Source organism: Ixodes scapularis, unplaced genomic scaffold (assembly GCF_016920785.2).
Source record: "Ixodes scapularis isolate PalLabHiFi unplaced genomic scaffold, ASM1692078v2 PGA_scaffold9__187_contigs__length_104089568, whole genome shotgun sequence".
NCBI lineage: Eukaryota > Metazoa > Arthropoda > Arachnida > Ixodida > Ixodidae > Ixodes > Ixodes scapularis.
In genome coordinates this window covers 51290703-51304505 of record NW_024609884.1, presented here as the reverse complement: position 1 = coordinate 51304505, position 13803 = coordinate 51290703, and the positions used below count along the sequence as shown (strand labels likewise).

Genomic DNA, 13803 nt, shown 5'->3' with positions numbered 1-13803 from the left:
GCGTTTTCGTCCGATTTTCACGAGCGAAAGTGAGCTTGCAACACTATAGTGCTCTCGAGTTGGAACTTCATTTGCGCTGAATTTGCCCCAATTCAAAATTCCCGCCGCAGTCTTAAGCAAGTTCGGAGTTTTTTTTTTTTTATCGTTTAATTTTTCTAGTTTTCTTTCTTGACAAAAACACGTAAGGGCCTGAACGCAGCCCATTGTAATAATGCCTTTATGCGAAAAAGAAAATAGAAAAGAAGCAAGTGGGTAAAAGCGGTAAAAGCGACGATGTATTTTCTGGTGACGTTCGGTGGCGCTAGGTCCGTTACTTCACCTCCTCTCCTACTTCCCGGTTTCCCCCTCCACTCCTTTTCCACTTTTGCTTTTCGTGCTCCCTCGAGTCCGCACCGCTGGCACGGCTGGCACCGCCACCAATATGGCGTCCCAGGAGCGGTGTCGTTTGTTAAACAGTTTGAGTCAGTGCGCATTTTCGTTTCTACTCGTGCTTTGTTTGTCGTGCTGCGTGCCCCAGGCGGATTCGCACCAAGGCGGCCCCGCGCCCAACAGAGAGGACAATGTCGTCGGTTCCCTGGCAGGCGGCCCCCAGCTCGCGAGCTCCAAGCTCTTGAAGCGAGCGGCAGCCGAGCACGCGAGCCCGGCCAGCTCTTTGAGACTGGCCGAAACACCTCAATGTGCCAGTGATTTGAAGGCGCTCTGCGCTCCGAGTCTTCTCACAAACAATTTTAACGTGCTAGACTGCGTTCAAAACGCTCAGGTAAGTTCGTTCACTACTGTTTCGTTGCTCACGGGGGCTCATCGGGCGTGTCGATATGCTTGCGCTGCCTGTCAAGAATTTTGCTGCGCTCACGGACATGTGACAAAGATAGCTGCAGATAATTCGCAGTGCCGAGCTTCCAGGCGTGGCAAATTTTGTTCTCTTTTGTACGTAACTTTGCTGACACTTTCCATGATTACCTCGTCTTTTTAAAAATTTTTTTTTTAATCTAGGTTACGCTTTTGCCGTTGTTCTTGATATGAATAGTTAACTTTCTCTATTCTTTTAGGCATTAGCGTCGAATGAAGTTCGTCTGGGTCACCCCCTATAAGTTTTAAGCAGTTTTGCTTTCAGTTAAGGTTGTAATGTCCGTTTGTCGTTCAGTGTCATGGGAGCCACGGTTTTTGTTTTTATTTTGACAAGAATTGCCACCTTTGGTTGCTTTTCGCAATGAGGATTGACGGTTTTGTTGCTGCCACATTTTCGAGTCATTATTGTTTCTCCTATTTTAACCTGCAGAGGAAAGAGGATGCGAAGTTGTCCGACGAGTGTCATCACGTGAGTTACTTTCGTTTCTGTGTAGAAATGCAGGGATGTTGCTTATTACTGAGTGTGACACTGTTTTTTATAACTACAAAATTTTGCCGCGGCCGACCTTCTGTTGCATTTGGGTTAGAATAAAGCTCTACGCACTCTGGAGTGCGTTTCAGACGGAAATGGCTATACGCACTCCGCTGAACTTGTATAAAAAGAATGGTCACTAGCAGTTTTCTAAGCGGTGGCATAGCATAGTCGGTGAAAACTTAACTGGAGGAAAAAGGTTTATTCGTCCCCTGGTCCACCAATTGTTTATTGTGTAAAAAAGCCGAAACCGTAGAACACATGTTTATCGAATGTTGGGACGCTGTGTTCCACTGGGACATCCTCCAGCGTACCCTCAAAAAAGATTTACCTGTCAACCCACGCGGTATTCGTTATCTGGCTGTGAAAAATGAAGATGAAATTCCGTATGATATGATTCTGTTATTGAGTCTCCACAGTATGTGGAAGACGAGAATGAGTTTACGACACGCAGACGTGAATGTTCGCACTGTGCGTGAAAACTTTATTGAAAACATTGTCTATGTAAGAAAAGCTTATCGCGCCCTCGCCGAGCCTCCAGACTGGTTACCACTGTTGGATCAGTTGGCCAGTTTTAAACGATTTTAGCATACCGCCACGGCCTTCGTACGGCTGAAGTGTTTTAGCCTTTCCTTTTTGCGTGTATTGTAAAAAATCTGTCTAACCAGGCAATAAAGAAAAAAAAAAAGTGGCATAGCATAGTGGTTAAGGTATCTGCTTTGTACGCATGTGGACACGGGTTCGATCCGCGGTGGGCCGACTTTTTTTTTGTTTCATGTTCTCGAACATTTTGTTTTGTTGAGGCATTGGGCGTTACATTTCTTTTTTGCGATGAACACTAAAAAATTCATTGTCGACGAAACTTCGCAGAACTAAATGGTATGGGACCCCTTTCCGGCGGTGCGATCGGGGCAGCGGGGCTTGGGTTGCCGGCTGGACGCCGCGAAGCGGCGTGTATTGGTTAAGTTTTGCAATTAGCAGCCGCATACTGTCGCCGCGAAGCGGCGTGAACGCAGGTGGGGGGCTGTGTTAACGAGCTCCCCAGTGATACACGCGTCGTCCGAAAAGGGTGGCCCGAGCGACATGAGCTTTCCGAGGAGTGCGTATAGCCATTTCCGTACGAAGCGCACTCCGGAGTGCGTATAGCTTTACTCTTTGGGTTAACATGGAGGCTAACTTGCCATCTTTGCTTTATCGTTACAACTTGAATGTTGATTTTGAGCATTATCTTAAATTCATCGCAGTGTCTAGCATTACGTCCGACGGAACCCAGAATAAAAATTATTTACGTCTGACGTAACTTTACCCCAAGGTTTCGAGTTGCACACCACTGAATGAGTTGATTTGCACACCACCATTTTCGTATTGGGTTACGTCCGACCAGAGCCGTATATTGGGAGAGTTTGGCCAGTGGGTGTGGCAAGGAAGCCGGCGGAGAGGAGAAAAGTAAATGAAAGGGAGGAGAGCGCCGAAGGAGCGAGAGAGAAAGAAGGGAGCAGAGAGGAGACGACCGCCATTTTTTAGCAACGCTGTCGGAGTCTGGTCGGAGAAGAGCACTGCTGAGGCTACACGTCGTCTGCTACGGGCAGACTTCTTTTTCGCCTGAATAAAAGTTTGTGGCCATACGCCGAAAAATCTTCATTCATTAGCTTTTTAACCCACCGAGGAATAACAGAATGTCATTTTCTTGCCAGAGCCAGCGATATAAAAGGCTGTAATCTAGATTTAAATGGCGATCCCACGCATTCCGCCGGGAGAATGATCGAAGATGGCGGCCCTCTCCACCCAGTTGCGAGCAGCCGGGAATTCACGCGCATGCGCTCATGCCTCTCACTCTGCGCCGCGTGCTGATTGGCTCGCTCTGGAGGGGAGCGTTACGGCGGCGAGATCATAGACTGACCAAACTCTCCCCATATTCGAGACTCCAGCGACCTATAGGGGGCGCCACCACCAAACAAACATGGTGGCTGAGTCCAGGTCGTGTTGGCTCGGCCGGGCCGCCTGAACAGGTGGCGCGTTCAATTCAACAGATTTTGTTTTGTTTAATGCCCAATTTTATAGGTATTTGAACTGAGACGGTTAAGTGTAGCCGGTGCACATAAACTTGCAAAGCATAATGTTGTTTTCCCTTTTTTTTTTTTTTTTGTTCTTCCTTGTTAAACTTTTGTTTCGGAGATTTCGTTCAAAACCGAAACTATGGGCTCCGGAGAGACTGTATTATACTAATCAGTTTTGGTCATCTAGGGAAAGTGGCGATGACTACAGTATTGTTCCACCGAGAGCAATTGTCAGCTAACTCGCATGCCTCGACCATGCGACTTATCTGTCTGCGAAATCAAACTTTTGTGCGTATCCACGTTTAGGAAACAGCTCCAGTCGTCTGCTCGGTCAACAACACAGGCTGCAGGAAAGTTACGAAAATTAAGCAAGCGCTTCTCGAGCCAAGGAGCATGTTAACCCGCCGGCACCCCACAAAGCAGCTGATACTCGTATTTCAATTCAGGTTTTAGTAGCAATCGAGAAGTCATTTTGACGAGCGGGTTATGTATTACGTATTATGTCCCACTAAAGCGATCTTAGTATATTCTTCGGGTTTAAATATGGCCTTAGTTGACTAGCTATTAGGTGAACTGCTGAATAAAAGTATATTTGACAGACAGAGAGATACTACTTAAACTTAGCCAAATGGTTCTAGCCGGCAGCACGGAGACAAACTGAAGAGAGTCTTCATTGGAGATTCACGCAGAACGTCTCTGCATTGAATTTTGCTTTGAATCCTGAACGGTGAAAATTAGCATTTTTTGTGGCCGGTCAACCTGAGCAACGTAGACGTATGTGGCTGCTGGCTTTGACGGGGGCATAATATAAATATTGGAGGCGCGATAGATCAAAATGCCGTGACAGCTTCTAACGTTGTGAGACGCGTCCCCCACCTTTTGAAAAGAGATAATTTCCCTCATTCATCATTTGCAGCGAGCAGGTTTTCCTGAATCAGGCAATTGCGAAAGTCAGCCCAACTCCTTCAGAGTGGTGCAGAGGCTTTTTCGGCGAAAAGCAGCCAAGATAAATAGCCAACACACCGACCGGCGTGGGTGGCTCAAACTTGAAGCTAATCGAACACAACCAAACTCAAGAAAAGCAGCTATCGAACCTTCCCATTCACTTGACTGCCACATTGGTGTTCCCTCGAATGAAATGCCTCGTCTGTCGTCCTCAGTTCACTGTTCTACATCCTTATAAAGAAACCACATCAGTTACCAAGTAGTCGTCACTTTGAATGTGATTAGAGACGGACAAGAAATCAAAACGTTTTTTCCATGATTCCTCCCCAACCAAGAAATCGAAAGCACGCGACCGTCTGTTGTGGAGTAAACGGACTTTCAAACACGTGATGGAAGGAAACAATCTACTGAGGCTTCACCACACTAATGAGCACTCAGGCAAACTCAAGAAATTTTCGGACCCTCGTCAAATTACATTGTTCGCCACAGCGCCGACAACACGCGTCCAAGAAAGCCACCAGAGACGCGGAGGGGTGCGGAGCGACCTGGTCCGGCTGGTTCCCGGTTTTCCCGCTTCGTGTCGTCAGTTTTGCTGGAGTCGCGAATACGGCTCTGCGTCCGACATAACCCAATATGAAAATTAAAGTTATGTCCAACCGACGGAACTTGAAATAAAAGTTAATGTTACGTCCTGTGTAACCAACACAACCTATGCGTATGTTTTGCTTTACGGCTGATGCATAATGTAAATACAAAATTATAGTGAATTTTTACTGCGTTATGTCCGATGCAGCATTCGTGAATCGGTTAAAATCTCGACTCTTTCCGTACCTTCAGCTTTGTTGAGAGGGCTGGAGTGTGTTCCTCGCACACCAAGGCTGCTGAAAGTGGGTTCGATGCCAGTCACGTCACATGTTTTTTTTTTTTTTTTTCTTTTCTTTCCCCTCATATAAGACAATTTATTGAATTTTTTTCGATATGAAAACACTTCTTGCTATCCTTGCTGCGTTTGTTACACCTGCTTGTAGCCCTTGCTGGCTTGGGCTGAGAGCATAGTTGATCTGGCTAAAGGTCGAGGGCCTTTTGTCATTCTCACTCCTGGGCGGTGCCCTCGAATCAGCTCTTTATTTAAGACACCCTGGAAGAAAACACTGCCAAAGCTAGTGCGCGTGGCGACTTGAGTGGTATGTGAAGATCGTGCCAGTTTTCAACAAGTCTGTCGGAAACCCTGCTGCTGTAAACAGCAAGTTTGTATCACATCACTGTTCTATCTCAGTAATTCCTTTGAACGTCCACGATTCTGAGAAAGCGTCGCAAGAAATTGTCCTTAAAGATAAAGATAAAATACGAGAAAGAAAAAAAAATAATAATGTGACGGGCATCTGTACCTGGAGGTACAGATGGAGTCGCGATTTTAATTAACGAGTGCTGCATCGGGCGTAACGTAATAATTCACAATAAGTTCGTGTTTAAGTCATGTATCGACCGTAAAGCGTAACATTAATTAAGGTTGCATGGGCTATACAGGACATAACTTTAACTTTTATATCCGTCGGATGTAACTTTCATTTTCATTTCGAGTTCCCTCAAACATAACTCGAAACCTTGCAGTAAAGTTACGTCGGACATAACTTCAGTTTTGTCCGACGTAACTTTACAGCACAAGAGCCTAGACAGTGATTTTCTAAAATATTTAAGTGCTTCTTTTACATACACTTATTTATTTATTTTTTCATAAAGGCCCCTCATGACAATATGAGGGTGGGGTTACACACAACAGGAAATCCGACAATGCACCATGGTGGCCATGCAATCTTGACTCTTTCTGCCAAAATTTCCTGGCCACAGTTGAGCCTTGGCCATTGACAGTCAATCATTCGAGTGTTTGTAACACATATCGTCCTTCTTTTCCAGCTGTTGTGGACGTTCAGGCGTAACGTTACACAAGATGAACGTTTCACTGCAGCAGCAAAGCAGTTCTGTTCGAATCTTCTAAAAATGGTATGATTAATTTAAATTGTTATTAGTAATGCACCGCTCATAGCAGTCTTGTCATAATCCGATTGCACCGATATTACAGTACCCCAACTGTGATGCGTCGGAGAAAGGTCAGCTCCTAGCTTGCCTCATGGACCACTCGGAGAATGCAACAGATCAGCAGTGCCGGGGGTTGCTGAGTCGCATGGAGTCTGTGGTGTTTTCGGACTACCGACTGGTGTACCGCTTCACCGAAGAGTGCGGTGAAGACATAAATAGGCTCAACTGCGGTCGGATCTCCAAGGATCCCGAGGTGGGCAATTGCTTCTTTCGAGCCCGAGTGTCTGGGCGAGGTTTTTGCTGGATACAGGGGCATGCCACCTTGAATTGGCAAGATTGTTCTCACACCTACTTTCATTTTTCTGGTGATGTCTTGAATACAACTAAGTCTTTTAGTTTTTTTTTTTTTTTTTCCCTTTTTTTTTTTAACATCACTCAAGCACTGTAAAATCTCGAAAGGGCATCCACCCAAAATGAAGAGGTAAGTGGTGAAAAACATGAGGTGGGCTATCTTTGGCGATGAGACGGCAAAACTTTATAAATAGTTAATGATAACAACAAACCACGTGACACATATACGCACTGATACTGCAGATCGCTGACATGGCAAATTCGCGATTCACAAAGCAATAAATGCGGGAATTTGCAATGAACTCTCGTGTCACGGGAAAGGATACTGCAGCCAGCGGCACGGTGCGGTAAACGCAGGAACCAGCTACAAACTTGTTTGCCATGGGAATCAATGTCTTGGTGCGGATCGTGGACCCAAAACTTGAGAACTTGCTACAAACTCTCGTGCTGCGGGGAACAATATTAGACGGGGAGATTGCGAACAAAAACGCGGGAACCCGCTGCGGACTCGCTTGTCACCCGCTGCGGACTCGCTTGTCACCCGTACCGGCACCGCAAATCGTGCAGTTGATGCAATTCCCGTCGGACATCATATGATGTCCGACTGGAATGGGATGGTGGGCGACGTTTCGGAATTTTTATGTTACTGATATTTAGCCAGAAAAGCGGGATGGGCGATCCCTCAGAGGAGAGTTGCCTTTGCGTCACTTAATGGTGCTTGCTCTTTTGTCACGTCAATGCTTTTTAAATGTATTTATTTCAATATCTCCATGGCCCAGACGGCAGGGGAGAGTGCGCAACACGCAATTGACAATAGAAACTCGCAAACTTGTTCACCCGCAGTGGTTCGACCTGAAGCCTTCAAGCGGTTATTATTGGTCCGTGGGCACCAATAACCCAAGGGTACCAAGCATACTAGCATGTGTACCGGGTGTATCATGTTGGGAGGAGCCGTCTCCCCACGGCTGATTTCTCCCCTACGGCTGGTGGGCGCAGGAGCGTCACTCGCAGGGCCAGACGATTGAGTGCCTCTCAAAGGCAAGCGAGCAGCTGAGCAAGTCATGCCGCAAGGAGATCCTGCACCTGGCCCGCATCCAAGGGGAGGACTTCCACCTCGACCGGCCGTTGTTCTTTGCCTGCCGTGAGGACCGGCAGCACTTCTGTGCCAACGTGGCTTCGGGCGAGGGACGCGTCTACCGCTGCCTCCTCAAGCACCGCTCGGACCGTGACATGAGCCAGGAGGTGGGCATCTGGTTTATGACGACCCTGGGCAACGAGCTCCTCTGGACCTCTTTTGCGAAGACAGTGTGGAGAAGCCAGACGTCTTTTGCCCTTTGAGAGCTTGTGCTGTAGTATGTGAGGGGCTTCACGAAATGCCGGCCAAAATTTGTCCGCAAAAGATGTATGCATCGTGCAGGACTAGGGTTGGTACTGTAGTAATGGTCGCTGTCAAGGGGTCTATTCTTTTTAGGTACATGGCATTTAAAACAACAGTCTTTTATTAGTTTTGTGTAATTAACTTTTTGATTTGTAAAAATAACAGTTCCAAGTGGCAACTTCATTGAGCATTATCGAAAACTGCTAAATCGGTCAGTTTTAGTATGATTTAAACTGCATGCTTTGTTTTTCTGGGAGCCGTATATTCGTTCAACAAGCTTTGACATGCCCGCGTGATTTTTCTGTTTATCATCTGCATTTTCACTTCGCCAGTGCTGCGTTTTGTGGCTTGAGTGATACCGTATTTCCCGGACTATAATCTGCACCCGGTGCGAAGTTTGCAAAGTTAAATTACGCCTGGAAAAAAGTTTTGTCTTAGATAGTCTGTAGTCAGTGCACAGTCTGTAGTCAGTGCACAGTCTGTAGTCAGTGTGCACAGTCTGTAGTCAGTGTGCACAGTCTGTAGTCAGTGTGCACAGTCTGTAGTCAGTGTGCACAGTCTGTAGTCAGTGTGCACAGTCTGTAGTCAGTGTGCACAGTCTGTAGTCAGTGTGCACGGTCTGTAGTCAGTGTGCACGGTCTGTAGTCAGTGTGCACAGTCTGTAGTCAGTGTGCACAGTCTGTAGTCAGTGTGCACAGTCTGTAGTCAGTGTGCACAGTCTGTAGTCAGTGTGCACAGTCTGTAGTCGGTGTGCACAGTCTGTAGTCGGTGTGCACAGTCTGTAGCCAGTGTGCACAGTCTGTAGCCGGTGTGCACAGTCTGTAGCCGGTGTGCAGTCTGTAGCCGGTGTGCACAGTCTAGTCGGTGCACAGTCTAGTCGGTGCACAGTCTGTAGTCGGTGCACAGTCTGTAGTCGGTGCACAGTCTGTAGTCGGTGCACAGTCTGCAGCTGCTGCATACGTAATTCACACCATTCACAACATAACTTGTCTTTCATAAAATCTGTTGCATCATAATCAACAACCTTAAAAAAAAAAGATTGTCTTTCTATACATGGCTTGCAAGTGTCACTATTGCTGGGCACTGCCGGTTATTTCTATGTACTGGTTCCTTCGAACTATGGCGTCTGCAGTGTGAAACTAGCACAGTGAACTGACCACTTGTGGTAGGCACATAAAATACCGGCATGGCCATGAATGACATCACGTGCAAGCTAAGTATAGTTCGCACCTGTAGGTAGTCTGTGCGTGTAAAATTTCAACTTTTAAACATCTATAGTCCGTGGATTATATTCCGGAAAATACAATAACTTGGGCCTTCCACCATGCTTCCCTCATACTTAATGTCTTCCTAACCTTTACTGATTTTTGGTTTTTGATGATGCCCAGCAAGTTTCTAATTGAAAACATGTAATACTACCGTAATATCCCGAGTCATCGCCCATCCCCGAGCCATCGCCCACCCCATTTTTTGGGCCAATATCGATTTCCGAAAAAAAACCGAGTCATCGCCCACCCCTTCAAATACCCCAGCGCGGACTCTGCGATCCGCGAACACTCATCCTACCCGAATGACGCGGCCGCGGACCTTACAGTTGGAGGACGTCCGTGACAAAGTAAAACGAAGGAGGGAAAGACACTTTTTTTTGTTTACGCATTTCCTCCGTGAGCGACCTCAAAGTGGTCGTGTATCCGTGCGAAAAGAAAACGATGGAGATAACAAAATAAGAGTTTGTTAACGTAACCGCGGAGTGTTAGGTCAAAGTCTGTCTCCGCGGAAGTAAGGTCATTGCGAACCCGCTCCTTCTTCCCGCCCGTCGCGACCGCGGTTGTGCAATATTTTAGGCTAAGCCAAAGCGTAAATAAAGCTTTGCTGGAACGTCCTACACAGACGTTTGCAGAGCGTCCCAACCGTGCATTGGTAGCCCGCCGTGCACGGACGCACGTATGTACGCACCAAACAAGAAAGTTGCGCAAGAGCTTGCAATTGACAAGGCGCCCGACTTGGCCCGACGCCAAAGTATTTGCCAACGCGACCGCCGGCTTTCCCGCTTTCCCAGCATTGCTCTTGGTCGCTTCTTTGGTCCGCTCGCTCGCTCGCTCGCTCGTTGCGCCTGGTCGGTTTTTCTATTTTCTTGTAGACTTTTCTTTCTTTTTTAACTAACTAGGAGAACATAATGGCCACATTCTTTCACGGAACAAACGTTCGTGCTATATGCAGATCGGCGTTGTTTCTAGCGCGTATGCAAGCATCGGACTTTGCTATAGTAAAATATTCTTTCGTGAGCATTTTTTTCTATAAAACAATGAAACTAAATCGAGTTTTGAGTTTGTTGTATTTCTTGTGCATCAGCGCTAGATACGCAGAGAAAAATAGGCGGTTTTTTCCGCTTTTTTTCAAGTGTTTGTGCTCACCCACCGAGACATGGCCCACCCCACTTTTTTAAAGAATTTCAGGCGGTTGGGGGGTGGGCGATGACTCGGGATATTACGGTACATTTATTTTTACTAATCGGAAGGTTATTTATGTTAAACTAGTTAAGGGACTGAATTATTCAATAATAATAATTGGGGTTGTGGGGATATTTATACAGCGTGTAGTTGGTCTGCCATTTAAAGTTGCGACGAGTCACACGCTGTAGATGAGCAATTTAGCCAGTGCAGTACAACCGCTAGCCTGGGGTCTTTAACGTGCACCACGCAGTAGTGATACACGACCGCACGCCGGTACGATGCTCATCCAGATCGAAACGGGCAGGGGTGGGGGGCTCGAACCCAGGATCCCTGGGTTCTGCAGCGCGAGCTTTCGCTCCACGCGCGTCGAGCTGGGTGTGCGCTTCAGCCCACTCGGCCACCGATCCCCCCTGAATTATTCAAAACTCTCTGTGCCCGCCTAATAGGCCCCTTGGCGGTGACTAATGTGACATCGATACATTTTCTATGCTATGTATAGTTTTTGTAGGAAACGTTCGGTCAACGTTTGGGAAAGCGTCCAGTATGAATATAGCATGTACAGTAATGCTTAAAACCTGCTTTAAATGGTCCGCAAAAATTGATTTCTGTGTAATGTGCTGCAATTTATGACAAAGATGCAGCTAGGTGGTTGAAGTTTGAAGTTAAAATATCAACGGATGAACTTAACTTGTTCATGTTGGGTGGTACTAGCTGTACATAAAGAGGAAGGATAAAGGAGATGAGGAAAGGACAGACTGCCGCTGGGGCTACCAACTGTTTTAATGAAAAACCTCTTTGTCTTCAACTGGTTTTGTTTCTTCCTCTTTCTTTTATGCTTGAGCGATCAATGGCATCTAATATTCCTATTACTTCCTCCTCCTCATATTTCTAATCAAGAAGAGAATTGGTTCCCTGCCGGAGCATTTTCTCCTTGTTGTGCAAGGTAACTGAAGGGGAACTAACCGATTGGTCCTCATTTTGTATGGAAAGGGCCTCCAGCATATCGCATGCAAGCTGGTTTCTGTGGTGTCCTAGTATGCTAACATTCCTTAAGTTGGCCTTGTACTTGCATTTTTGACAATGTGTGGCTAGGTGCCTTGCTCCTGTCAGGTTTTTCAGGTTGGCTGCAGGTGAACCAGGCACGACCTAAGCAAGAGAATCTTTGTTTGCATCGCTGTCAGGTATTTTACGAGGGGGTGGGTTTACAAGCGTCATAAAAGCACCACGAATATATAATAATAATAATAATAATAATAAATGTTTTATTTTATAAGAAAGACAAAGTAGAGATAAAAAGCTCTGGCTTTACTGGCTGAGCCTTGGAGCAGTTCTGCCCCGCGAGCTCTAGCATGAGCCACGCATCGCCTGTGCAGGCGGTGCGCTGTTGTGGATGGTAATGATAATGTTGATGGGGATGAAGTGGCGCCATGGTCGGAGTGCTGGACGAGAGGCTTCGTGCGGCACACATGAATGTTTTGTAGCACTCGGCAGCGCCGATCGGTTGACGGCTTTAGCGGGGCCAGTCGGTTGACTGCTTTAGCGGGGTCAGCACATGCTTTAGTGGTGCCCTCTCGAGCCATCGACATGGAGTGCGGCAGCCGTGAGCACTCGCTGAGCTCACTGCCCCTTCTCTAGTTCACAGCCACCCAAGCCAGGATTAGAGACGTCATGAAGTTATTTTTCGCTTGTTTTTGTAATTTTAATTCGCCTATAACTTTTAAAATAAGGTGAAATTCGAGAACAGTTTTATTAAGTTCCTACGTTCTGTGCACTCAGGTTCGGTGCACATTGAAAACCAGTGTAATAGTCATTGCAGGGCCCCTTTAACCCTTTCGCTTCCGCAGCATCGACGCCCATTCCCGCGAGCTGTACCGTGCACCTTTCCCCCACGCGGACTGCTGTGTGTGGCGTGTAAAGAAGGCTCTATAACTTCTGCTATATAACTCGCAGGTGAACACTTCTTACTTTATTTTGTTCAGGAATGTCTTCCGGAAGCAATGCACTCGAAGTACCTTGCGGGTGTGGAAGGTCTTGAAGCAGACGGGCATGTGAAGTGCCACACAGATCGCCTTCACAATCACTACCGCTCTCACCATCACTCTCATCGTCGCTACTTTTTTGGTCCAATATAGCTTCTGGATCGTCGCCACAATCACTTTCATTATTGCTTTCGAACACCAGCTCGAGGATTTCCTCACATGTGAGCGTTTTTTTCTTTCACGACGCCATGTTTCAGAAGTAGCGAACGAATCGACAGAGAAAACAAAGCTGCAAACTTCGTATTTTTTTTCTAAACAACTAAAGCTCAAAAACAGTGGACAACTATTTTTCATCTGCTGTGAAAAAGACGAAACAACCTGAACCCAGTGTACAGGGAAGCGCCATTTACGGGGCTTTTTAAAAACAATGCGTTTTCCAGAGGACTGCGATCGCCGGCTTCTCACACTTTGGCCTTGGCGGAAGCGGCCGGCGCATCGCCGGCTTTGGAAGTAAATGGGTTAAAGGGGCACTACCGCGACAATATTTTTTTTAAATTATCCGAAATGATTGAAAACAATGCCTGAACATTACCCTCAAAATTCGAAACTTGGGAATTCAGTATTTGTGAAGTAGAAAGTTCCCGTGCAATCTGCGCCATTGCAGTGACTGCAAATATTGAGCTGTCCTGCGAGTTGAGTTTCTTTTGTGCTTCCGTTCCAAACTGCCATTGCTGCCGCGACTTGAAGCGAGGAGGTGAGGAGTGGGAGAGAAGGGCGCTGGCGTACTGGGAATAAATGGTTTCCTCCGTGCGTGCCGTGCCGCCTGTCGCCGTGAGCAGACGACGCTTGACGTCTTGCCGGTTCTGCGTGAAAGGCTGCCCCGGCGGAGTCGGAAACAAAACTACGATACATACACCAAACCCAGTTGTTTTGACGATTTCGTTTTCGAAGTCTGAGGTCTTCGAGCACCTAAAAAAGACCGCTTCGTCCGATTCCCTGACTCGCCGATCATCCTCTGGTACATGCGTCGAGTGCCGCCATGTTTTCTGAGGGAGGATAAAAATCCAGGAGGCGACATCACACCTGACTGATATTAGGTATTTCAAAAAGAAGGGCCGTAGTGCATTTGCAGTTGCGTTAAAAAACATGTTTTACGATTACCGTTATTAAATGTTTTAGAAATGTCGCCTACAAAGCTTCTAAATTTCATGATATTTGAGGT

General features: G+C 46.7%; 1 protein-coding gene across 1 annotated transcript in view; it reads left to right on the top strand.

The window, feature by feature from the left end:
- The first annotated feature begins 322 nt into the window (after nt 1-322).
- LOC8030477 (Golgi apparatus protein 1) overlaps nt 323-13803 on the top strand; it is a 55396-nt gene continuing 41915 nt past the window's right edge. The window contains exons 1-5 of the mRNA XM_029981445.4: nt 323-760; nt 1280-1318; nt 6298-6384; nt 6464-6673; nt 7768-8013. Of these exons, the coding sequence (XP_029837305.3) occupies nt 422-760; nt 1280-1318; nt 6298-6384; nt 6464-6673; nt 7768-8013 (921 nt within the window). The 5' untranslated portion in view covers nt 323-421. The remainder of the gene's footprint in view (nt 761-1279; nt 1319-6297; nt 6385-6463; nt 6674-7767; nt 8014-13803) is intronic.